General features: G+C 39.9%; 2 protein-coding genes across 3 annotated transcripts in view; one reads left to right on the top strand and one right to left on the bottom strand.

Annotated features, from left to right (window-relative positions):
- The window catches only part of NEK5 (NIMA related kinase 5), a 115,257-nt gene extending 111,526 nt beyond the window's left edge, over nt 1–3,731 (top strand). Inside the window, exon 24 of the mRNA XM_036249999.1 lies at nt 3,467–3,731. Coding sequence (XP_036105892.1) covers nt 3,467–3,731 — 265 coding nt within the window. The remainder of the gene's footprint in view (nt 1–3,466) is intronic.
- On the bottom strand, nt 1,776–26,062 carry ALG11 (ALG11 alpha-1,2-mannosyltransferase). 2 transcript variants are annotated; one of them, XM_036250001.1, is made up of 4 exons: nt 25,981–26,062; nt 20,756–20,986; nt 15,283–16,214; nt 1,776–1,837 (listed from the first exon to the last, which is right to left on the bottom strand). In XM_036250001.1, the coding sequence occupies exons 1-4, from the start codon at nt 26,022–26,024 to the stop codon at nt 1,797–1,799; spliced, it is 1,248 nt and encodes a 415-aa protein (XP_036105894.1). In that variant the 5' UTR covers nt 26,025–26,062; the 3' UTR covers nt 1,776–1,796. The 2 variants fall into 2 exon arrangements, with proteins under 2 accessions (XP_036105894.1, XP_036105893.1); XM_036250000.1 differs by lacking the exon at nt 1,776–1,837 and adding an exon at nt 12,057–12,415.
- Between the last annotated feature and the right edge of the window lie 656 nt (nt 26,063–26,718).

Here is a 26,718-nt window from a genome sequence, read left to right as displayed (position 1 = left end):
GCAGAATTTTCACTGATACAACACCTAAGGCAAGAGAAACAAAGAAAAAAATGAACACATGGGACTACATCAAACTAAAAATCTTCTGAACAGCAAAAGAAACAACCATCAAAACAGAAAGGGATCTCAGTATATGCGAGACCATAGTCACCAATGATGCATCAGATAAGGGGTTAATTTCCAAAATATATAGAGTGCTCATACAACTCAACAAAAGGAAGACAAAGAACCCAATTAAATATTGGGCAGAGGACCTAAATAGACACTTCTCCAAAGAGGGCATACAAATGGCCAAGAGACATATGAAGAAATGCTCAACATCACTAATCAGCAGAGAGATGCCAATTAAAACAACAATGAGGTATCACCTCACACCTGTCAGAATGGCCACCATCAACAAATCATCAAATAAGTGTTGGTGAGGGTGAGGAGAAAAGGGGACTCTAGTACACTGCTGGTGGGAATGCAGACTGGTGCAGCCACTATGGAAAACACTATGGTGTTACCTCAAAAAATTAAAAATTAAACTTCCATTTGATCCAGTGATCCCACTTCTAGGAATATACCCTAAGAAACATGAAACACTAATCAGAAAGTATATATGTACCCCCATGTTCATAGCAGCACTATTTACAATAGCTAAGATCTGGAAACAACCCAAGTGTCCATCAGTAGATGAGTGAATAAAAAAGCTGTGGTACATGTATACAATGGAATAATATGCAGCTGTAAAAAAGAAAGATCTCTTATCCTTTTTTTTTATCCTCACCCGAGGACATTTTTCCATTTTTTGTTCAGGTAGAGTGGGAGGGAGAGAAAGGAACAGAGAGAGAGAGAGAAACATCGATGTGAAAGGAACACATCGAGTGGTTGCCACTTGCACAACCGACCAGGGCCGGGGACAAACTGCAACCGAGGTACGCGCCCTTAGCAGGAACCGAACCCGGGTCTCTCAGGACGCAGGCCGACGCTCTAACCGCTGAGCCAAACCGGCCAGGGCAAGATCTCTTATCCTTTGAGATGGCATGGAAGGACCTGGAGAGTATTATGCTAAGCAAAACAAGCCAAGCAGAGAAAGACAAATATCACATGAGCTCACTTATTTGTGGAATGTATTGAACTAAACAAACTGATGAAAAAAATTAACCCAGAGACATAGAGGTGGGGTACAGACTGACAAGCCTTAGAGGAGGGGGGCTTGAGGGGCAAAAAGATAAACCACAGAACTTACAAGCATGTATGCATGACCAGTGAACATAGACAAAAAAGCTGGGGATAGGGCTGGGGGGAAGGGGAGGAGGGTGTTAATGGGGGGGAAATGAGAAACATCTGTAACAAAAACAAATTAATAAATAAAAAAATGAAAATAAAAAACAGAATAGGTACAGTTAACAAAGGAATTAGTAACTGGAAGATATACCTGAGAACCAAAAAGGTAGAAAATGTGAAAGAGGAGTTAAGAGGCATGAAGTTCCAATATATATCTAAAAAGATTTCCAGAAGGAGAAAATAGGGAAATGCAACATTCAAAGCAATTATAGCTGTGAACTTTTTATAATTATTGAAAGGCATAAATCATCATATCTGGGAAATAAAACAATAACCAAGCAGGAACAATGAAAAGAAATTCACACCTAGACACATCCTTGTTCTGTGTAACCATATACCTCAATAAAGATAGCTTAACAAATGAGAGCTGTAATTCGTGGTCCACACCAAATTTGTGATGTCCAGTATTACTGCAGACCTCTGTAATATCTAGTAATCCTATGAGTGGTCAGCTTCCTTCCAAAGCGTCAGCACTTCGCATTTATCCCCATCCACCTTGCTGTGCCTCCTAATTAACAGAGATAGTACAGTATGTGGTTTATTGGTGGAATCATCTCAATCGTCTAGTTGTATAACTTCTCTGCCTTCACATGAGCACTTATCTTCTCTCTCCTGTCTTCCTTCTTAGAGGAAAAACTGTTTCCTTTTCTAGCCTTTTCCTTAGTGACCTTTTTGTATATTTTCATTGTCTATTACCTACTTTCTCTCAGCATATAAACATCCCCAAATCTCTCTCGTTTTGATAAACACCAAAAAAAACCTCCCACTCCTCCCCATGTTGTGGAGATGAGACTGTCCTTGCAGAACTAGGCTCCTCCTCATGGAGTTTAAGCTCATTGTTACCGCCTTCTTACCTCTTATTGCTTTCTTTCTTTCTTTTTTTTTTTAATCCTCACCCAAGGACATTTTTCCATTTTTTGTTCAGATAGAGTGGGAGAGAGAGAGACAGAGAGAGGAAGAGAGAGAGAAAGAGAGAGAGAAACATCGACGTGAAAGGGACACATCGAGTGGCTGCCACCCGCACAACCAACCGGGGCTGGGGACAAACTGCAACCGAGGTACGCACCCTTAGCGGGAACCGAACCCGGGTCTCTTTGGACCGCAGGCCAACGCTCTAACCGCTGAGCCAAACCAGCCAGAGCTTATTGCTTTCTTGATGGCTCCTGCCACATAGCACAGCAGTCATTTATTATCTTGACATTGCCAAATCGGATCGTCATTTCTCAGTCTCATTCTATTTTGCTGTTCCCTCTTTCTGGAAAGTCTCTGTTTCTTGGCTTCCATTATAATTTTTTTAAAAATTTTATTTTAGAGAGAGAGGAAGGGAGAGGGAGAGGAACAGAAACATCGATGAGAGAGAACATCGATTGGCCGCCTCCTGCATGTCCCCCACTGGGGATCAGGCCCACGACCTGGGCATGTGCCCTGACCGGAATCGAATGGGTGACCTCTTGGTGTATGGGTCAATGCTCAACCACTGAGCCACACTGGCTTGGCTTGGCTTCCATGATAAACATTCTTGGCTTTTACAAGTTTTTCGTCAATCTTCTTCACCACTTAAATATTAATGATCTTTGAGAATGGTTTTCTTAGTCTGTTGCCTTCTTCCCTTCTAAAGTATCAGTGTTGCAGTCTTAGACATAATTTCAATTCCTACTCCTACTAATTAGTAGCTGAGAGACCTTGGGCACTTTTTTTTTTTACTTCTGTGAGCCCCGACTCTTTATAAATTGATGATGACAATGTCTGCTGCAAGTTGTGTTAGCATTAGATGAAACAGAGTATGTGTAAAGTGCTCTAGGTCAGTGACTGGCATATAATGAGTGCTCAATATATGGCATATTTTTTCTTTGTTGTCTTCTTGCTTCTCTTTTTACACATTAGAGTAGATGGGTATTAATAATATAATAAAGCTTGTTGAAAACAAGTCCAGCCAGTCAGAATACTGATTCTCCTAACATTGGTTATCTTTCTTAGAAAAACCAGACTGGTATGATAAATAATTTATTACCTAGGTGAAAATGCAGCTTTCGTATTGCTGAAGTAGGAGTGGATCATTAGAAGGGAAACTAATTTTCAATTGTATTCTTCAGTGTTTTGATATCGTGAAGTTGATTTTTACTGTTTATTATTTCAGAAATTTTGAAGAATCTGAAGATGAGTTGAGAAGCAAAGTAGTAGAATCCCTGGAAAAACTCACTACTTCCAAAGAGAAGGAAAAAAAAGAAGAGTCTTCCAGTTCCTCTAAGGACACTGAAAAGTTAGGAGAAGGGATAAGCATGCAGAAATATGTAGAATTGAATGGTGGTTTGGAGAATATTTCTATTCCATCTAAAGGCAAACTTTTTATTGTTGATGAAGACCAAGGAACATCAACAACCAGTCAAAATACACAAGTGTGATTATTGTACTTTTTCTTAAGCAGTAAGTTAGTATCTATTAACTGTAGTATCTTTTTGGGTACAAGTCATAAATACTCATTTATTATAAGGCTTTTCCAGTAATCCCAAGGATTTACTAATTTTTCTCTCTAAATTTAGACAACAGAACTAATTTTATTTTTTATTTTTATCCTCACCTGAGGACATTTTTGCATTTATCTTCAGACAGAGCAGGAGGAAGAGAGGGAGGAAGAGAAAGAGAGAAATATCGATGCGAGAGAGACACATCGACTGGTTGCCACTCACACACCCCAACTGGTACAGAGACAAACTGCAACCGAGGTATGTGCCCTTAGCGGAAACCAAACCCAGGCCTCTCTGGTCCACAGGCCGACGCTCTAACTGCTGAGCCAAACTGGCCAGGGCAAAACTAAAATTTGTGTGTAGAAATTAATATTTTGTTTAAAACCTCTATTAAGAAATCTTTCAGATAGTATATGTGATATGCATAGTAATGTGCCTCCTTCCTTCCCAAATGTGAATATATTATTTTAAATGCAAAGGGGAATTAAATTCGCAGATGGAATTGAGGTTGTTAATCAGCTGACCTTAAAATAGGGAGGTTATCATTGGGCCCCAGGTGGGCCCAATATAATCACAAGAGTCTTTATTTTATTTTTATTTATTTTTTGGTACATGCCCCTAGCGGGAACCAAACCCGGGACTCTCTGGTCCGCAGGCTGATGCTCCAACCGCTGAGCCAAACCAGCCAGGGCCAAAAGAGTCTTTAAAAGTGGAAGAAGGAGACAGTAGAATCAGAGAGATGGCACCAGAGAGGGAGATGGCCTGATGCTGCTGTCTTTGAAGACAGAGGACATGGCCAAAGCCTTTTTTAAAAAAAATTAATTAATTAATTATTTTTTTTTGTGGCACTCTGAGCCAAACTGGCCAGGGCCCAAAGCCCTTTTGACACCTTGATTTAGTCCAGTGAAATCCACTTCAGACTTTTTAAAACATTTTTTTATTTTTTCTTTATTGATTTTTAGAAAGAGAGGAAGGTAGAGGGAGATAGATGATAGATAGATAGATGATAGATAGATAGATAGATAGATAGATAGATAGATAGATGATAGATAGAAACTGATGAGAGAGAACACTGATTGGCCACCTCCTCCATGCCCCCACTGGGGATTTGGCCCACAACCTGGGCATGTCCCCTGACTGGGAATTGAACTGGCAACCTCTTGGTGCATGGGTTGATGCTCAACCACTGAGCCACACTGGCCAGGCGCCACTTCAGACTTTTAAAAGTTTATCTTTATTGCTGAAAATATTACATATGTGCCCCTTTCTTTCCCCCAATGATCCCCTCCTCTGTGCCCCGCCCCTGCCTTCGCTACACTATTCTGTGTCCATTGCACTTTAGACTTCTGACTTACAGAACTCTAAGATAATAAATGTGTGTTGTTTTAACTTAGTTTGTGATCATGTTAAGACAGCGATAGAAAGCTGGTACAAACTCATTCATTTAAAATAATGAATCTGCCATTTTATAAAACCGTGATTTTGAAATCTCTGGTTATATTGAATACACTATTTTGAAGCTGATGTTGACATGGGAGTAAGGCAACTGAGCAAAAGAGGAACAAGGCATGTCTTTCATTATACACCAAATAATCATTTTATTATGTTTTATTGAATTACTTTCTGATAGTTTCAAATGTATAGGTTATAAATTCTTGAAATAGTCTTTTTATGTATAGTGCTTAGCATAATGCCAAAAATGTTGCTTGAATGAGTAAATAAATGCTAATACAATTTCCTCAGTAAGACTGTAAACTTTTTGTCAGGAAACAAAACTTTTTTGTATTGATTGTAGCAATCTCATTGTTGAACGTGTGCTTGGAGCTTAATAGATATTGTTGATTAATCTGCTGCTACGGAAGACAGCATTTTTAAAAATGTTTTTATTGCTTTTTTAGAGAGAAAAACATCAATGTGAGAGAGAAACATCAATCAACTGCCTCCTGCATGCCTTCCACTGGGGATCGAGCCCGAAACAGGCATGTGCCCTGACCAAAAATCAAACCAGGACCCTTCATTCCATGGGGTGATGCTCAATCCACTGAGCCACACCAGCTGGGCAGGGTTATCCTATTTCTTAGTAGAATTCTGCCTGAAATAACTGCTCTATAATAAAAATAAAACCAAAATTGCACATTGATACATTGCTGAACCAAGAAAACAAAGATGAGGAGGAGTTCGTCAGATTATTTGTAAGGTCAGCTTAGTATTTCCATTTGGTATAATTTTATTAACTGTGGTGAACACATGTAGCAGGATGCCTCTAACTGTGGGATGCTTCCAGTCTTTAATGCCTTTATTTCCTGGTGATGTTTGAGGGACTGTTCTTTAAATTTGGTATATAGAGTTAGAGTCTACTTCTTTAGGGAGAGTGTTCAGTATTGTCACATCATGAAGCTGGGAATATTTAAAATGTTCTCACCATTGTGTTAATTTCAAACTAGGTAACACATATCCTGAGGTATTAAAGCATCAATGATTGTACACCTCTTTTATTTATTTTAATTTTTTTTCTTCTTTATTGCTTTTTTTAGAGAGAGAGAGAGAAAGGAAGAAGGAGAGAGATAGAAACACCGATGAGAGAGAACATCAATTGGTCACCTCTTGAATGCCCCCACTGGGGATCGGCCCCACAACCTGGGCATGTCCCCTGACTGGAAATCGAACCAGCAACCTCCTGGTGCATGGGTCCATGCTCAATCACTGAGCCACACCGGCCGGGTTATACACCTCTTTTAGTGGTCAGTGTATACATATTTAATTTACTTTTGGGATATTATCTGGTTCAGACATATCCAATCTGCTGGTGTCTTTAGGTGATCATTTCTGTCTGAACAGTATTTGAAAACATGGGAAATTCAACACAGTTCCTAAATATCCCCCAAATCCAAAGATCAGTCAATTATAGTATGCAGGAAGAATAGAAGGAATGAATGTTTAAGGTCAATATTTAAGGGTAAGTTTATTAGGTTTGCTCCAGTGACAACATGCTTGGCTAATGTCTCCTTTAGGTATTAGGCATAAAGTCTGATTGTCATTCATTCTAAGATTTTGAGTTCTTTGCTGTACATTAGCATTCATTGTGATAAGTACACATATCTGCAAGGTTTTTATACCTGCTTCAGCCCCTAATTCACATTACCCATCTTACACATAGCACTACCTAAAGCATGTTCTACAGACAGTTCTGATTACTTTTCTGTTTAGGCTTGGCTGCATCTATTAAATTGAAACTATTAATCAAACTTGCATGTGTTTTTAGAATAAATTTTATTAGAAAAATGCATTTTTATGTATGATAGCTATTAAATTGATCACTCTTTATTTTTAATATGTTTTTATTGATTTTTTAGAGAGGGAGAAACATCAATGTGAGAAAAACACATCTATCAGCTGCCTCCTACATGTCCCCCACTGGGGATCAAACACGAAATCGGGCATGTGCCCTGACCAGGAATCAAACCAGGACCTCTCAGTCCATGGGACGATGACTCTCAGTCCACTGAGCCACACCAATAGGTGTATCAAGCCTTAACTTCCCTTCTAAGTGTCTTGTAACATTTACATATAGTCCACCTGAGCACATAGCTCTACAGCATTAGAGCTGATGCTTCTCCAACACCAAAGATGGCCTTAAATTTAGGGTGGGGAAGTGGAAAAAGAAGTAGCATAGGAACAGTGGGAGAGGGTAGGGTAAATTGCAGGGGTATAATTGATTCTAGTATTTGCATAATTTCTTGTGGTTTAACACAAGTGTGGGGAGAAAAACTTTACCTTTAAAGGTTCTTTCAGTTGGTCTAATGATTAAATCTACATGAGACAGATTAACATGAGAAAATAACCAAATTTAATTACATATGTATGTATGGGAACCCTACATACAGGAGAGTTTCAGAAGCAAAAAAGGGAAAATAAGGTAGACATGGCATTCAGAGCTAAGGGGCTTCAGAGGGGAGAGCATCTGCAGGACATATGAGCAAATGTTTAGTAATTGGAAGTTTATCCTGCCCTATAGATAGGTCATAAGAAGTTATTTCTGGTGATAACTCCTATTATGGGCAAGGCCCCACATTTAAGTTCTTTAAGGGATAGGTAAAAGTTTCTCCTGAGCCTGAAGGGTCTGGCATGCCTTCATCTCAAAATACTTCACATGCCAAAGTAGCACATTTTGGGGAGTTCTGCTCTGAATCCCTTCAATAGTAACTTTTTTTGTACCTGCAAACAAATTTAGCACAGACACACTCTCATTTATTTATCTATATCATAGTTCTGGAGTCTGAGATACATTTACATACTTAAACACAAATATTCTGAAAGCATTGGTAATCATACTGGCTCCTATCTCAGAATTTTGTCTATAAGATAATTTTGTAAAGTACCCTGAAAATTATTAAAATAAAGTATATGAAGCTCTGCTTCACAGAATGTTTTGTATGTCTGAAATATTCATTTTAAAAAGTTATTTAAAAAACAAAATGGTTTTGTTTTGCCTTAATTTATTTCCCCCTTTCTTAAAAAAAAATCTTGGCATGTGAAACTTGAAATATTAGTAGATAATAAAAAAAACAGAATTGGGAGACTACATGCAGGGTATAAACATACCATACTAGGAAAAGTATTCAAGATAATGAAAATTACTTCTTTAGATCTCATTTAGATATAAATAGATTACTATACAAAGAACATGCACAACTGGAAATATGGATGTGAATCACTACTGTTGTGGGTTTAAAACATAGCCCACTCAAAAGCAACATCTTATAGGAATAGTTACTCAGACTTTCTCCAGACAGTAGCTGACTTATTGTTCTGACACTTTCATGGTACCAAACATTCAGGAAAAAGAAAAGTAGTAATACCACATTAGGAACATGAAAGTAAATATATATGCAAATTATATTTTCCAATATTTGTGATAAAAAATGTTTTGAAGAAACAAGCTTAAAAATGTTTTATGGAATTTCAGAATCCTTTTCTTCTTTACTACATCCTATACTTATGCTCGATTTCGGTTTGTCTTTGCCTCATGATTTTCTTTGGGTAGGCTGAGTGGACAATGGTATGAATCTTACCTCAAAGACTAGGTTTAAGTAAGAGAAAGCACTGGGCTAGGACCACCCAAGTTGTCCCGGTTTTGTCATGAAACAGCTTTGTGATACCGAAGAAGTCTAAATTCTTTAAATTGTAAAGTTGAAAATAAAGGGAAACTGTACTAGGGAATTGGTAGCATTCTTTCCAGCTCCAATTTCTACCCATTTTTCTTTTCTAAATTGAATCATCTCCAACGCAAAGCTATGTTAGTGTGTCAGAACATCCTGGGACTCAGTTTTGCTGCTTTTTGATCTGATGTCAGTAGATGGCCTACAGACACATCACAATATAACTGGGAGTAGATAATAAAATGGCTGGATTGATGAACGGAGATAAAGTTGAAAAGGAAAACATACCTCTTTAACATGCCCCTAACACAAAGAGGTATCATACTGGGAAGGAGGTCAAGTCACTGAACTAGAAGGAACTGACTATATACACAGAAAATGCCGTAAATTGTAGGTCTCTATTTCGATGCTGCACAAATGTATATATTCACTTTTCCATGCTAGTCATTCAGGATAGAAGTCCTCCTAAATTAGACCGATTTCCCAGCTACTGGCTTAGCAACCAAGAATCTACTTAGGGTCCTAATGCAGTGATAAAGGTAGAATTACAGAAGATATTTACTATACATTGCTACTTTTTTCCTGTTTTTTTTTTTTTTTTTTTTTAATTCTCAGCTGAGGATATGTTTTTTGTTTTTAATTGATTTTAGAGACAGAGGAAGAGGGGGCAGAGAGAAACATCAAAGTGAGAAACTTTGACTATTGCTTCCCATATGCATACAGACTGGGGATTGAACCCGCAACTTTTTGGTGTGCAGTACAACACTCCAACTGAGCCACCTGGCCAGGGCAGTTACCTTTAATTAAACTATTATAATTTTCTTTTAAAATTTTTTTCTTTATTGATTTTAGAGAGGGAGAGGGAGAGAAGGGAGAGAAACATCGATAAGAGGAAATATCAACAGACCGCCTCCTGCATGCTCCCCACTGGGGATCAAGCCCACAACCTGGGCATGTACCCTGACTGGGAATCGAACTGGCGACCTCTTGGTGCATGGGATGACGCTCAACCACTGAGCCACAGTGGCCAGGCAACTTTTATAATTTTCACATACTTTCCATCTTAGTATCAGAACTTGAAAAGGCAGTGAGGACAGGCATTACCACGTCCAGATTATAGACGAATTATAGATTAGACTCAGAAAGATTAAGAAAAGCTTTAGTGTCAAAAGATCAGACGTTTGTCCTGGCTGATGTTGCTCAGTGGTTAGAGCATCGGCCTGTGCACTGAAGGGTTGTGGGTTCGATTCCCAGTCAAGGATACATACCTAGGTTGCAGGTTTGATCCTGTGTGCAGCAGGCAACATTGATGTATCTCTCACATTACTATTTCTTTCTCTCTTCCCCTCCCTCCCTCCCTTCTACTCTCTAAAAAAATTAAAGGAAAAAATATCCTCGGGTGAGGATTAAGAACAATAAAAAGATCAGACATTTGTAAATGATGAAGCTGAGGTCAGGCCCAGTGCTCTCTTCAGAATTATACCCTGTCATATAGCAATGCATGATGCTGATCATAGGGACTCTGCACATGGACACATGGATCTGTATGTTATATCACCACTGTCAGAAAAACAACTAATTGTGGTGGTGTTACTCAGACCTTCAGAATGACTTAAAGCTGACTCTAAGATGTGGAAATGTTAAAGAATAATGCAAGGCTCATAAAAATGTACTGACAGCACTAAACAAAAAACTATATTTTTTTTATCCTCACTCGAGGATTTTTTGCATTTATCTTCAGATAGGGTGGGAGGGAGAGAGAAAGGAAGAAAAAAAGAAAAACATTGAGTGGTTCCACCCACACGACCCCAACCGGGGCCGGGGACAAACTGCAACTGAGGTACATGCCCTTAGTGGGAACCAAATCCGGGTCTCTCTGGTCCGCAGGCCAATGCTCTAAACACTGAGCGAAACCGGCCAGGGCCAAAAAACTATTTTCACAAATACCTAGTCATGGAAAAGATTACCAGCAGTACCTTGACCTCTTCGTGCCTATGGGCACCTACAGACCAATCATAGTCAGTTTGTTTATTGACTACATGCTTTTATTTAAAAAAATTTTTTTTTTTATCCTCACCCGAGGATATTTTTCCATTTTTTGTACAGATAGAGTGGGAGGGAGAGAGAGGAAGGGAGAGAGAGAGAGAAACATCGATGTGAAGGGACACATCGAGTGGCTGCCACCCGCACGACCAACCAGGGCCGGGGACAAACTGTAACCGAAGTACGTGCCCTTAGCGGGAACCGAACCCGGGTCTCTCCGGACCGCAGGCCGACGCTTTAACCGCTGAGCCAAACTGGCCAGGGCTACTTTTAAAATTTTTATTATTATTTTTAAAAAATATTTTTCTTGCCCTGGCTGGTTTGGCTCAGTGGTTGGAGTGTCGGCCTGTGGACCAGAGAGTCCTGGGTTTGGTTCCCGCCAAGGGCACGTACAAAAAAAAATTTTTTTCTTTATTGATTTGAGAGAGAGAGGTAGGGTGAGGGAGAGGGGGACAGGAACATCGATGAGAGAGGACACTGACTGCCGCCTCCTGCATGTCCCTCACTGGGGATCGGGCCCAAAACTGGGAATCGAACGGGTGACCTACTGGTGCATGGGTCAACGCTCAACCAGTGAGCCACACCGGCCGGACTTGACGACATGCTTTTAGAATATGGCTAAGCCTGCTTAAAGTTTCTTTTTCTTTTAAGAAACTCATTAGACATATTAAAAAAAAGGTCTTCTATAATATTGTTTAAAATTTAAATGTACCAGAATTTTTCTGTGTTCCAAAAATGTCGAACAATTCTAAAGTACTAATCAATTATCAGCCACCCATTTTTCTTTCAACATTTCCTTTTTTTCTAAAAGGGAATTCTCTTTCCTGGTTACTAAAGTGATTTGCCAAATGGGATTTGAAACATATGGATTATACCAAAATTAAGATGGTTCACTTTTTTTCTTTCAGATCCATATTTTGAGACCAAGAACTAATCTAAATTTTTTACATTTAAACACATAAGGTTACCTTTTCTATTTAGGTAATTTTGCCTTTTTTTCCTTGAAATAAATAACCTTGCTTATATATCTAAAGAGCATTGCTTAGGCTGACTTTATTACAAGAGAAAATGAGTTTAGAAAAATATTCACATGTGAAGGTATTTACCCATTTTACATAAAATATCTTAAATTTGTACAGATATGGCATTATTTAAATAACTTCTCCACAGATGACAGGAATGTCAGTTCAAACTCCTGATCAGAGAATCTGCTAACTGATGCACGGGCATTATTTCTGATTTGGAGTCTCTTTTCTTCAGACATGGAAAGAATATGTGCCATTGTCTCGGCATAGCCTTCTTCACTTTCAGCCAGAAATCCAGTTACTTCCCCTTGGTGAGGAATGACAATGTCAAGCTTTGGGCCCCCTGAATTGTGTGCAAGGACAACTGTGCCAGCAGCCATACACTCAACAACTCCTGAGGAAAAAACAAAATCATGTTGTTTTTAAAGGTTTTGAACATGTTCATAAGAACAAGAATGAAATTACAGCATTAGGAGAAAAAAGAAAAAAGTAAGCCATCTCAGTGAGGCATACTATTGCTTATGATTACGTTAACTGCCTGATTCCTGGCAAATGTGAGACTACTGTGTGCCCAACAGCAGTGAACTAAATGAAAGTTTGGTTAGTTTCTGCCAAATAATGTAGGCGAGGATGCAAGTTACTCTAGCCAGCATTTCTTAACCATGTTTCTAGAGAGAATTAAGCCTTAAGAAAGCAATTTAGTTGACTACAGAACTGATATTCTAGATGCACAGACAAGAAATGAAATCATTACAACAGTTTCTTCAACACTCGTAAAATCTCTATGGGACAGACATTTTCTGCTAGTGTTGTAATTTGAATTCTTATTTGAAAAATATAGATTATACCATAATATTCTGTTCAAGGCTGGATACCATTCCTCTAAACTTTCTCAGAGACTTCAATCTAATCAATTTTATCCCCTCCTTCCAGGATTTTCCACCTCTTCCTCTCTACTTGCCTTGTGTGAAAAACAAACAACAAAAAACACTGCTACTACTCCACTTGCTCACCTATACTCAATGCTCAATTTACCACAATTCAGCTCTTGCTCCCACCCTCCTGCCCTGGTTACCCGTGACTTCCTTATCTGGCCCAGCGTCTGGGAAGCATGGGAACTTGCTGCCCTTACTCTTCCTTTGATTTACAAGACATTGCACTGTACTGGTTTTCTTCCTTCCTCTATTTCTTCTTTTCACCTTTGCTGGCCCCTCTTCTGCCCATTTCTGAGCTGTTACTGTTCCTCAGCAGTTCGTACTACGGGCCTCTCTACACACTTTCTCTAGGCCAGTGGCTCTCAACCTGTGGGTCGCGACCCCTTTGGGGGTCGAACGATCCTTTCATAGGGGTTGCCTAAGACACAACAGTAGCAAAATTACAGTTATGAAGTAGCAATGAAAATAATTTTATGGTTGGGGGTCACCACAACATAAGGAACTGTATTAAAGAATCGTGGCATTAGGAAGGTTGAGAACCACTGCCTTAGGCAATCTTATCCACATCTACCGGACCCGCAGTACCTACTTGGAAAACAGCTCATCCGTATTCCCAAATCAGATCCCTCTCCTGTACTCAGACTAATGCATGTAAATGCCTGCTGGATGTACACATGCACTTACCCCTCAGACAATTTAAATTCTACATGCTCGAAAGTTGGCTCATCAACTGCCTCTCCTCTTGGATTCCCTCTCTAGGTGAAAGCCATCACCATTTACACAGTTGTCCAAACTAAAAACCCTAGGCAGTTGTCTCTTACTCCTCTTTGTCCCTCATTTAACACATCCAATTAATCACCAAGTCCTGTTCCATCCTTCTTTGGAATCTCTCTGGTGTGTTTGCCTACCAAGTTCAGAGTACCAGCACCTCTCATCCAGGTTGCTGCAGCAGCCCAACTCATCTTCCTGCCTTTCTAGTCTTGCTCTTCCTGCTTCTCACCTCACCAATCCATTCCCCATATTGCAGCCACAGTGAACTTTAGGACACAGAAAGCTTTTATATCCAATACTTAAAATCTTTCTATCTTTTCCCACTGGCTTAACATGGCTATGTGATCAGCGCAGGCCACTCCTCCATCATGCTCCAGCCATAGTGAACTCCATTCCTTGAGAGTGCCTGCTAATGCTACTTTTGTGATGCCTGTCACCACACTGTACCTACCTTTTGCTGGCTACCCTTCCCTCTTTTGCACAACTAGCTTCTATTTACTGTTCGGATCCCCACATGTCATATCATTTCCTGGGCCATTATTCCCTGACCCCATGAGTCTGTGTTAGGTGTGTTCTTAGGTGCTTTCATACCATTCTGCACTTGCCCTAGCATAGCACTCAGCACACTGTGCAGTTAATGACTGTCTAATTTGTATCATTCACAGAGCTTGAGCCTCTGCAGGTAAGAGCGTTTCCTATGTCACAGTCATTCTCAGCACCCACCCCAGTGCCTGGCACAGTAAATACTCAATCAACATCTGTGGAAGGAAGCACAGGAAGTCAGACTCCATGCAGAAAGTTTGCATCAGCAAGTTCTTGCTGTACATCTGACCTTAGTACTGTGCTACTAACCAGGGATGGAAAAGAGTATAAAAGAAATGGCAGCCGTAGCGTAGGAGACTTCACTTTTATGTTTTTCTGTTTTACCAACACCTAAGCAGTATGAGGCACAAGTAGGCACTTCAGACATATGTTGAACCAAATCAGACACAAAACAGTACTTGATGTTATACCAAAATGTGTGCATAACAAAGATCAGAGAAGAGAGAGCAATTAGTACTGGAATAGATAAGGCTCAACTTAGGGAAAGGAAATTTAAGTTGAACACATATAAAGAGATTTGGTAGAAAGAAAAGGAGAGGCCATTCCCATAAAAAGAAGAGAATCAATAAAAGAACCAAAGAATTAGAGAAGATCACCTGAAGACAGTGGTTCTCAGCTTTTGATGCAAAACAGAACCCCCTAAGGAGTTTGACCAAAATACCTAGCCCTGGGCCCCACCCAGAGATTCTGACTTGGTCCTTATGTGGGATTAGGGCAGGGCCCAGGAATCTGTACCAGGATGTAGATGGGGGTAGGTAGAGACGGAAAATGTGGTGAAGAGCAGGGACTATCTGGGTTAGAATATGGGCTCTACCTCTTAACTGTGTAACTGAACTTCCTCTGTATCTGAGTTTATTTATGAAATAGAAAAACTTTCAGAGTATTATTATTTTATCAAAACAACCTAAAATGTGTATCTCATAGCATCAAACAAATTCAAGGACAAACTCACCAATCCCAAAATGCTCATTCCACATGGTATGCAGACCAATTGTTCCTTCAGCCAAGTAATTCTTTAATTCATCAAATGGAATATTTATTTTAAATTCCACATTTTCTTGAACTCCTAGCTCCTCAGAAAGCCTTCTTAGTTGGTTTACCCTGAATTCATCATCTTGGTTACGACAGCCTCCAATAAGGACAAGTTTAAGTGAAGGAAGTGACTCAGTCTTCTTCATATTCAACAATTTAGCAAAGGCTCTGATTTGCAAAGGATGATTCTTTTCAGGCCTGAACTGGCCAACAGAAACCAGTAAATGTCCTGGGGTCATCTTTTTCTCCTGTAAGGGAATGTCCAGAAATGTCTGCACATCACAAGGTGGATAAACAATGTTAGTACAATGCCCAACCTTCCACAGTGAGAGAATATGGTTTAGTGTCCAAGAAGAATTGACCATGACTACATCACTGCAAGAACCAACAAGTCCGTAAATAAAAGCAAATAAATAGTAGTAGATGAGCTTTACTTTGCTGAGAAAAGGATTCCTGGTAATGAAGGCTGCATTATTAAATCCAACATTTTGATTCTTCACTACAGAGAGCATGTCAGTGCTAATAGTGGGATAATGAACATAGCTTCCAACTCGGCAACCACCCAAATACTTAAACAGAGGAAGTGTGAATGCATATCCCATTGAATCGATGTAAACATCAGGAACACACTGCATCAGAGCTTCCCAGCCAAGAAAGATGGATCCTAGACTCTGGCCCAGCAGTGTGAAGTGAGGATAGAGTGAATCTTCCACAAGGTAGCGTTTCCTTAAGAAAACAAACTTCACTGGGTGAATCAATCTGATGTTAAATCTTCTGAAAGCACCTTCTAGTATTTGTTGACTGCTAACATTAACATCACCAGTATAAACAACGTAAACAGCTGCAGGATACCTAATATAAAATACAATAGTTAACAATTTCATTAGTTTAGGTTAAAATCAAGCAAAAAGTTGCATATATTTTTTCTCACAATCGTAAGAAATGTATTTTTAGACTAAAAAAAAAAAATGTTTTCCACTCATTGCATTTGGACTACTAACCTCATTCTTTCCTGCCCTACATCTAAAATGTTAGTCCTTCAAAAGAGACTTCTAGTTGTTTGCTATCTCCTCCATTAAGAGTTTCACAGAGAGCAGACACACACACAAAAAAGGATTTATAAATGAGATGTTTTCATTTTCAAGAAATATTAAAAAATTTTATTTTGGCAACTTTCTTAGTATAAAAATGGCAATGAAATATTAATAAAATAAATAAGAGTTAAAATTCAAAAGACATCTTTAGATAGAATCGCAAATGCTAAAGCACTTTTCAATGTTATCTGAGAAATGTGAAAAGGTTTTAAAAGCTAGATCTTGTGACTGCATCGCAATTCGATATATAATTATAATGGAAATATGTAAAACTATACTATGACTTTTAATGCTTTGGCCTCCCTCTGACTATGTTTGTAAATATTAAGTCATAAAACAGTTATTTATTACCTAGTATGAGCTACTAAATTCTGGGGATTCAAGGATGAGTCTTTATCCTCAAAAAGCTCAGTCCGGTGTAGAAACGATATATAAACCACAAAACCGTGTGATATGTATTGATAAATTCAGCCACAGCATGCTGTGGAAGCCTAGAGGAGGAGCATCTCACTGCTCCTCTCTAGCCCCTCCCAGCTTCCAGAACAATGCTTTTTAAATGTAAAAAGGAATGTTATTTCTGGTAGCTTAAAGAAGCTGCAAAGTCTTGGACAAGTTTCCATTAAGAGGTGGGATTTATGTCCCTTCCCTTGGAATAACAGTGGGCTCAGGGACTGCTTTTACCAATGAAATATAGATAAAGTGAACAATGTTCGTTTCTAGACCCTGGATATACAGCTTCTATTTCACTCTAGGGGAGTTAGCTGTCATATAAGAAGTCCAACTATCCTGAGACTGACATGTTATGTGCAAGCCCAAGGAGGTCACATGGAGAGGCTGGCAGGTGACAAAGATGCCAGACAGCCCTCAGATGTTCCAGTCATCTCAGCCAAGGTACCAGATGTGAGTGAAAAAGTCTTCAGATGACTCCGACCCCAGCTGCCATTTAACTATAATATATGAGTATGAAGGATTCCAAACAGGGCCTATCAACCCCCAAACTATGAGAAATAATAAATTATTGTTTTAAGCCACTAAATGTTGAGGTAGTTTGTTATGAAGCAATAGATAATCAGAGTTATCACCTTTCTGCTTCAAACGCTATATATGAAAAAGGGGTTCTATGGAAAGTAACCTTACAGGATGATCTGATTAAGAATTCCTAACTGGACAGGTCATGGTGGGTAGTCAGTCATGCCCCAGGCATATAACTTCTTTACTAAAAATCTCATCTTTGTCTTAAATGAGCCCTGTCCATTGTTTCTGTGCATCTAGGTTAATACTTCTTTTCAGACCCCTCTTCTAAAGGGTAACCAGCCTCAAGAGAGCATATAATCTTGTTAACTACCCTGTACCTCCTTTTCTCCCACCTTCATATAATCTTCCTTAAGGTCCTCCCTTAATTCCAAATGCATAAAAGAAGCTGCAAACTGTCATTTCTTGGAAGCAACTGACATCTTGCTTCCCAGCTTATGTTGTCAGTTTCACTGAAATAAACTCATAAATTCTCTAAAGGTTTAGATGTTTCAAATTTTGACAACCCTCACATGGTTTTCCACAGTACTTAAAATAAAATCTAAACTCCTTACCCTGTACACTCAAGTCATATGTAACCTGGGTCCTGCCTCTCTCCAAAACCTCCTCTTACTTCCCCCTTGCCCACCAAGGTTCAGCCAAGCTGGCAGTCCTTTCTATGAACAGCCAAGGCTCCCTCAGCCTGAGGGGGACTTGCTCTAGTTGTTACCCCTGCTTTGAAATCTTTTTTCTCATCTTCTGTCTTTTCATAAGGTAGGCAGTATAGCATGTGGTTTAGAACAGGGGCTCTAGTAACTCAGTTTCCTTGTCTGTCAAACGAGGATCACAAGGTGGTTACGAGGATTGAGTGAGCTAACACAAGTAAAATACTCTTCAAAGAATGCCTGGCATATAAGTAAAAGCTCAGCAAATGTTAGCTTTTTCTGTCATTCAAAAGTATCTCCTTAAAGAATTTCCCTAATCGCTCAATCTAAAGTATCAAGTCACACTCATATCATCCTGTTTTTATTTTCTTTAAAAAATTTTTTTAAAAATATTTTTTCTTCATTGATTTTAGAGAGAAAGGAAAAGAGAGAGACAGATAGAAACATCGGTGAGAGAGAACATCAATTGGTCGCCTTCTGCATGCTCCCCACTGCGGATCGGGCCCACAACCTGGGCATGTGCCCTGGCCAGGAATCACCCTGGTGACCTCTTGGCGCATAGGTTGATGCTCAACTAGTGAACCACACCAGCCAGGCCTATTTTAATTTCTTATATAGCACTTCTCACCATTTGACTTTTTTTTTTTGCTTGTTACTATTTTGTCTGTCTTAACTAAAATTTAAGGTCTGCAAGAATGATTTTCTCTATTTTGTTCACCATTTACTCTCAACTCTTTACAGTGCCTGAAACAGAGTAGGTCCCCAATAAATATTGCTAGATCAAATGAAAAGTATACTATAGCTGCCCAGCTGGTGTGGCTGAGTGGTTGAGCGTTGACCCATGCACCAAGAGGTTGCTGGTTCAATTCCCGGTCAGGGCACATGCCCAGGTTGTGAGCCAAATCCTCAGTGGGGGACATGTAGGAGGTAGCCAATCAATGTTCTCTCTCATTGATGTTTCCGTTTCCATCTCTCTCTCTTCTCCCTTTCTCTCTCTCTCTCTCTCTCTCAAATCAATAAAGAAAAAACAAAGTACAGTGATACCTCGGTTCTCGAACATAATTCGTTCCAGGAGGACGGTCGAGAACCGAATTGTTCGAGAACCGAAGCAATGAAACCAATAGGAAAGCGTGACTCTCTCTCTGCACTCACACTGATGACGCAAGCAAGGCACGCTGGGCCGAATGAACGCCATTTGGCTCAACTCGGCTCATCTCGGAAGTTCGAGTTCCAAATATTTGTTCGGATTCCGAGACAAAAGTTTCTCGAATCCCGATTTGGTCGAAAACTGAGGTGTTCGAGAACCGAGGTATCACTGTATACTGTAGCTTATGAGGAGTCAGGAAAGACTTGTAGAAAATTAATTGAAGGGAAAAAGATTATTTCAGAAAAAAGGGAACACTATATGAAAAGGCAAGGAACCTAGAGAAAGCATGATGCTCCTAGTACAATATGCTGGGGCACAGTCTATGTGAAGGAGCAGAGAGAGATGAGAAACAAAATGTGGCAAAAACAAGATGAAAAAGTATCTTCTGTGTCATACCAATCAATTATTTGGATATTTTTTTCTTTTTTTAAAAAATATATTTTCATAGAGGAAAGGAGAGGGAGAGAAAGATAGAAACATAGATGAGAGAGACACACCGATCAGCTGACTCCCACATGTCCCCCTCTGGGGATCACGCCCGCAACCCAGGCATGTGCTGGATATTTTTTTCTTGTAGGTGAGTTAGGGATAATAGGGATTGCTAGGGAGTATGTGTACAGATATAGAACTTTGCCACTACCCTCAAGAGTTAGATACTCTCATTAGAGAGACAAAGGTGATACACAGAGTTAAGAGAAGAAAAGAATAGTACAGGTTAAGGTAGGTAGGGCTGCAGGGAGGTGGGAATTAAGCTGGGATTTAAGAAAATTCTTTGGATTTAGGCACTTATGGAAGATGGAAATACAGGGGTGGTGGCTGGAAGCCAGAATGGAACAAGAATAAAGAAATGTAGAGCTAAGGGAATGACCTGTGAAGGCTTTGGAACTAGATGGAGGGCATGAAGCATAATAACCATGGAAGGATAATCGTTTTTCACGTATGATAAAACAATATCGAAACCTGCATTTTACTATGCTTTTTCCTTTCTAAAAGGGAATCATAAATATTTTGGGGATGGGGTGGGGAGAAAAAAAACCTGAAACATTAAATGATGCATAATATTATATTCTTTCTAAGATGGTGATTTACTGAAGACTATCCAACTGATAATGGTATCAGAATTAGAATAAAATAAATGCTTCATAAAGATTATTTTTGGTATACCACCACTGACTAAAAGTGTTCTATAGTACTTTCTGTTTATTAATCAATTTCTTCTCCACACACTCTCCCAAGATGACTAGTTTAAACTGCCATAAAAGGGGAGATACTTTCCATTTTTCCATCAGAGCAACTAAAATTCAATACAATCTTGTGAGGCAGGTTGGCATACGAGAGAAGTATTTCCTTGTTGAAGAACAGTCAGAAAATAAATTCCTGGCTATGAATAAGGTATTCAAGAAAGATGAATTCTGGGTAATGATTTTTTAAAAAATGTTTAATATAGCAAATTAGCTAAGGAAGATGCATACCTACTTTTTCTGCAGGGCCCTCAATGCACACCATAAAACTCTCTCTCCTCCTCCGCCAGCATTGCAGTACGGGTGAAAGAATGCAATCACTATTTGATTTTTCCCTTTTTTGCCAGATGATGCTGAGTTTTTCTTTCTTTGCAGCAGTTTTCTGATTCCCCAAAGGATAAAGACCAAACACAAACATAAAGTTCCACAAACAATTAGCCCAGGGAAGAATAACAAATAAAAAAACCTGAAAAAGAGGGAAAAGGCAAAAATGAATATAAGTAAAATCTACTTTACATACCCACTTTATATATTAGTAGCAGAGAAAATTTTTATACCTTGCAAGTCTGCTAACAAAATACTCAATTATTAAAATTCGAATGCTACAAAATATCCAGTGACAAAACTGTAAGACCTCTTTAATTCCAATATCCACAGTAATGTTAGCAATTTAATGCATTTTTTCTTTTTAATTAGTGATAAAAATCAATGCTGAGCCACTTTTCTCCTAACTCAATATATGTGTTAAAGGATTAAAACAGATTTAATTACTAATCTCAACAAGACATTAGCAATAGCATCTGACCCTCAAAATGACAATATGTAACTCCCAAAAGTATGTCTTCTTCTTCTTCCTTTTTTTAAAAAGAATAGTTCAGTGATTCTCAGAGAGAGAGGAAGGGAGAGGGAGAGAGAAACATCTATGTGAGAGAGAAACATCCATTGGCTGCCTCCTGCACACCCTCTACCAGGAACTGAACCAGCAACCTTTTGGTGCCCAACCAACAGCCATACTGTCCTGGGCAGAATATGTATTCTTGAATAATGAAAATTCTATTAGTTAAAAGTTTGGTGAGACAGTAAGCCATTTAAAAAAAATTCTTTTCCTTTATTGATTTCTTATAGAGAGGAAGGGAGAGAGAGCAACATTGATCGACTGCCTCCTGCACGCCCCCTACGGGGGATCGAACTTGCAACCCAAGCATGTGCCCTGACCAGGAATCGAACTAGGACCCCTCAGTCCATGGGATGATGGTCAATTCACTGAGCCATATTGGCCAGGTGTAAGCCACTTTTGTAAAATATATTTTTTTAAAATTGATTTTGAGAGAAAGAAAGGAAGGTGAGGGAGAGAGAGAAACATTGATACTTCAATGGGATGTCTCCTGCACATTCCCCACCCAGGGCTCGAGCTGGAAATCTGACATGTGCCCTGACTGGGAATCAGACCAACAACCCTTTAATGCACAGGACGCTGCCCAATCAACTGAGCCACATCAGCCAGGGCAGTACGTCACTTTTATTCTCTCTCTTTACGTCAAGAACAATATCTGGGGTAAGAGAAACAGAATTTTAATTTCTCCATTTGATTTGTTTACATGACCCTAAAATTTAAAATCACTGCCTTCACTTATTTGCCTCTGAATGAGTTGCCAAAAACCCACTAATGTTCTACCTCGTGCACATTAGTAAACTCACTCCCACACTCACTGCTAAAAGGTTCTCTGCTATTTATTCCCATGTCAGCTGAAGCTCTCTCTGCAAAGGCTTGTTCACCACCACATATCCCATATAGTTTTCTCTTAGAGTTTGTGCCTATTCTTTATGAAGGATTTGAGGGGTTTGTAAGTAATAAAAACAACAAAATACTAAAACTTAAATAATAAAAAGTCAGGGACCAGGGGAAATACAGAGTTACAGTATGTTGTGGGAAAGAGAAGACAGGCTGGAATAGATATGCAAGCTCTAAGTCTGTATACAGTACGGAACAGCAACTTGGGCTCTGGGCTCCTTAATAACCAAAGCAAATGTGGGCATATATTGTACAGTTACATAGTTTCACTGTCTGTTAAGTAGAGAACACACAAATTATTTGGAAATAAATCTTACTCAGTTTTTAAAACAATTTTATTTAATCATCAAAAATTTTATTTATTGATTGATTTTAGAGAGAGAGAGGAAGGAAGGGAGGGAGAGGGGGAAGGAGGGTGGGAGAGAGAGAGAGAGAGAGAGAGAGAGATCAATTTGTTGTTCCACTTATTTATGTTCTCATTGGTTGATTCTTTTATGTGCCCTGACCCTGGCATGGAACCTGCAACCTTAGCTTATCAGAATGTTCGGACCAACTGAGCTATCAGGCCAGGGCGCTGATACTCAGTTTTGAAATAAATTTCTCATGTGGGATTTTCTAATTGTGATCAAGCTCATTACTTAAAGAGATATTTAACTTATTAAAATGATTTGGTCTCACCCTGGCTGGATGGCTTAGTTGGTTGGAGCGTCCTGACCACCAAAAGGTTGTGGGTTCTATCCCAGTCCAGACATGTACAGGAGGCAACCAATCGATGTGTCTCTCTCTCTCTCTCAAAATGAATAACTATATTCTTGGGTGAGGATTAAAAAAAATGATTTGGTATCAGGACACCTTTACACTCTTAAAAATTACTGAGGACCCTTACAGCTTTTGTTTACATCAGGTTTTCCCAACCTTAGCATTACAGATCAGGTAACGTTTTGTTATAAAGGCTGTCCTATGCATCATAGGATGTTTAGCCATACTCCTGGCCTTGATCCACTGGATGCCAGTAACATTCTGCCAATCAAAATTATCTCTAGACATGGCTAAATGTCCCGAAGGGGCAAAATTACCGCTATTGAGAACCACTGGTTTAAAATGATTATATTGCCCTGGCCAGTTTGGCTCAGCAGTTAGAGCATCGGCCTGCGGTCCAGAGAGACCTGGGTTCAGTTCCCGCTAAGGGCGCATGCCTTGGTTACAGTTTGTCCCCAGTCCTGGTTGGTCGTGTGGGTGGCATCCACTCGATGTGTCCCTTTCACGTTGATGTTTCTCTCTCTCTCTCTCTATCTCTCTCTTCCTCTCTCTCCCTCCTACTCTATCTGAACAAAATAATGGAAAAAAACGTCCTCGGGTGAGGATAAATAAAATGATTATATCTACCAATATTTAGCATATTAGAAATGAAAGCTGAGGAATTAAAAAAATATTTATGAATTCATTAAAAAATGACAAGTCTGCCCGGCCGGTGTGGCTCAGTAGTTGAGCATTGACCTATGCACCAAGAGGTTGCTGGTTTGATTCCTGGTCAGGGCACATGCCCAGGTTGTGGGCCAAATCCCCAGTGGGGGGCATGCAGGAGGCGGCCAATCGATATTCTCTCTCATTGATGTTTCTATCTCTTTCTCCCTTCCTCTTTCTCTAAAATCAATAAAGAAAATAAATAAATAAATAAAATGATAAACCCATTACATGTTAACCTATAACATATTAATTTATTATTTTTAAATTTTTTATTTATTGATTTTGGGGGAGAGGAAGAGGGATAGATGGGGGAGGGGGGAGCGAGAGGGGGAGAGAGAGAGAGAGAGAAACATCTATTTGTTGTTCCACTTATTTCTGCATTTGTTGGTTGCTTCTTGTATATGACCTGACTGGGGATCAAACCCACAACCCTGGTGTATAGGGACGATACTCTTAACACACTGAGCTACCCGGCCAGGGCCTATAATATTTTTATTTTAAATAACCCTGTATTTAGTAAGGAAACTTAGTAAGGGTGTCACTTTTAGTTTTGCAAATCTCTTTGACGTCTAGCTTAAAGAAGATAGTGGTGGCTTCTTGTATCTGCTTTGGCATTCAAACTATAGTGACATGTTGTTTTATTTGAAGTATATAAAGTAAACACAGACTCACTGAGATACATACTAGGAAAAGGGAGTGTATTTTAATAGCCTTCTCTGATAGTTGGGGATATTTTTGTGTGATACTAGATACTATACCAAACTGGAAAAATTAGTCATTCATTCAGCAAACATTTACTTAGCCATTACTATGTGCAAAGCAATGGCTATTTCAAATGACAGGGAAGAATATGAAGTCTCTGATAACAGACTTTCCTGTTTAAAACGTTTTAAAAAAAATCATTATAGAATTTGAAATAGAAGGGACAAAAATATCTAACAATACCTGAATTTTGGAGAGAATACATAAATACTGCTATTCAGGATGCTATTTTGTTACTTTAAAAAAAAATCCTCACACAAGGATATTTTTTCATTGATCTTTCAGGTAGAGTGGGAGGGAGACAGAGAGAAACATAGATGTGTCACATGGATTGGTTGCCTCCCACATGACCTCCAACAGGGCCTGGGACCAACTGCAACCAAGATTCGTGCCCTCAACAGAAATTGAACCCGTGGCTCTTTGGTCCACAGGCCCATAGCCAGGGCAGGATGCTCTTTTGTTAATTGTACATTTTAAACCTGAACTAAAAGGGTGGAGCAAAAGTAGGTTTAGAGTTGTGAGTACACAAAACAGAGTTTATTCTTGTGTTGTTATTTATTGTATTATTTTTCCATACAAACTGTAAACCTACTTTTCCCACACCCTGTATGTAGGTGTTATAAGAACTTGTCAGAATAGACTAGGTCTTTCTGTTTTATTAGTGTAGGGCAAGACAAGTAAAACACAGTATTGCTTCAACAACAGTTGTGGGAAAAGAGTCTGTTGCAGGACTCCTGTGGGAGTTTTTTCACCAAAATGTTAATACTTATCACTGGATGGTAACATTCTTGGCGTATTTTCATTTTTGCTCATCTACTTCCTAATTTTTCTATAAGGAACAATTTATTACTTATGTAATAATGATAACTGCAATAATTCTATATAACTCTTCTTACATTAATCAGAAATAAAAATCAATGGACGATCAAGATGCAGAGGATTCAACGTAAACTTTGTATTTAAGTGACATGTTAACAACGACAGTTTTGGTGAGTGAAAGAGGAGAAACTATGGAGTCAGAAATAAGATCCAGATTCTTCTACCAAAAAGACAGACATAACATATTGGAAAACAACCCGTAGCCCAATGATAAGGAAAATAAGGAAGAAACATGAATAATCTATGGCAGGTAAACAGGAGTGCAAACAAGAGCAAGAAAAAGCTGAATGAAACAGGGAGGGAAACTCGACCCTTCAGCAAACAGTGGGGCAGGCGAAGAAAAGGCTGTGAACTTAAATATTTCGCATGAATATTCTTTAACCCACTCGGCTCCAGTCCCTCGAGAAGACACCTAAGTGAAAGAGCCGCTCACTGAACTTGAGAAAAATAGCGTAGATTCGTGACAAATTTCGCCCTTCCCCGAGAACTTCAGTTTCTGGGGCGGACACCACCACCGCAATACTACAGAAACCTGCGCGGCCACACCACCGACTCCTCACCTCAGTAACTCGCACAACCACCATTCCTTTTCGGCGGCCGCCATCTTCAGTCGACCCCGGAACTCAGGAAGCGTTTCGCTATTTCTCTTCTCTATTGGTTGCTGAGGAAGCATGCGGTGTTTCCCCGCCTTTACGGGGACGACTTTGCATTTCAATTGGTTGATGATAGTAGCTTCCCACGGCCTTTCAGCCAATAGCATCTCCTGGGGCGTAGACAATTTTTCGGCTTGGTACATGGGTTCCACGGCTTATGGGCGGGGCTGTAGTGGGAGGCAGCTGGAGGGGGCGTGGCCTGTGATGGACAGCCGATTCTCCCGCCCTTGGCCCCCTCCCCCACTATAAGCCCCGACTCGGACCTTCCTGGCCCCCAGCCCAGAGCCTGCAACCCGTTGGAAACCAATGGGAGGATCCTGCGCTTCTCGGATCGATTTTCCAGGTGCGGAGTTCAGTAGTGAGGCGGCTGCGGCCTCTGGGGACCGCGGTGTCCCGAAGTCAGGCGCAGAGCTGGACAGCGGATCCCACGCGGGCGCCGGCTACATCTCACCTCCCCCGCCGCGGTGGGCGAGCCCTGGGATTTACATCTCTCGTCCGGGTCTGCACGATTTCTCTCCCTCCTTTCCTCGCCGGCGCGCGTCGGAGCTGAAGACTGAGTCCGAAGCCCTCTGGCCCGAGGTAGCGGAGACCCGGGAGGGAGGATGGGCGCCTCTAGGGGTCCCGTCTCGACCGATAATCCTGAGG

The sequence above is a fragment of the Molossus molossus genome, unplaced genomic scaffold, assembly GCF_014108415.1.
Source record: "Molossus molossus isolate mMolMol1 unplaced genomic scaffold, mMolMol1.p scaffold_m16_p_9, whole genome shotgun sequence".
NCBI lineage: Eukaryota > Metazoa > Chordata > Mammalia > Chiroptera > Molossidae > Molossus > Molossus molossus.
This window is presented reverse-complemented; position numbering and strand designations above follow the sequence as displayed.

Bases quoted from the DNA above. Each gene is read 5' to 3' on its own strand.
- ALG11 (XM_036250000.1), bottom strand. From the start codon at position 26,024: ATGGCGGCCGCCGAAAAGGAATGGTGGTTGTGCGAGTTACTGAG. The intron at 16,215-20,755 runs GTAGGTATGCAT...ATTTTATATTAG, and splicing joins TTGAGGGCCCTGCAGAAAAA to GTATCCTGCAGCTGTTTACG. The intron at 12,416-15,282 runs GTGAGTTTGTCC...TTTTTTCCTCAG, and splicing joins GAATGAGCATTTTGGGATTG to GAGTTGTTGAGTGTATGGCT.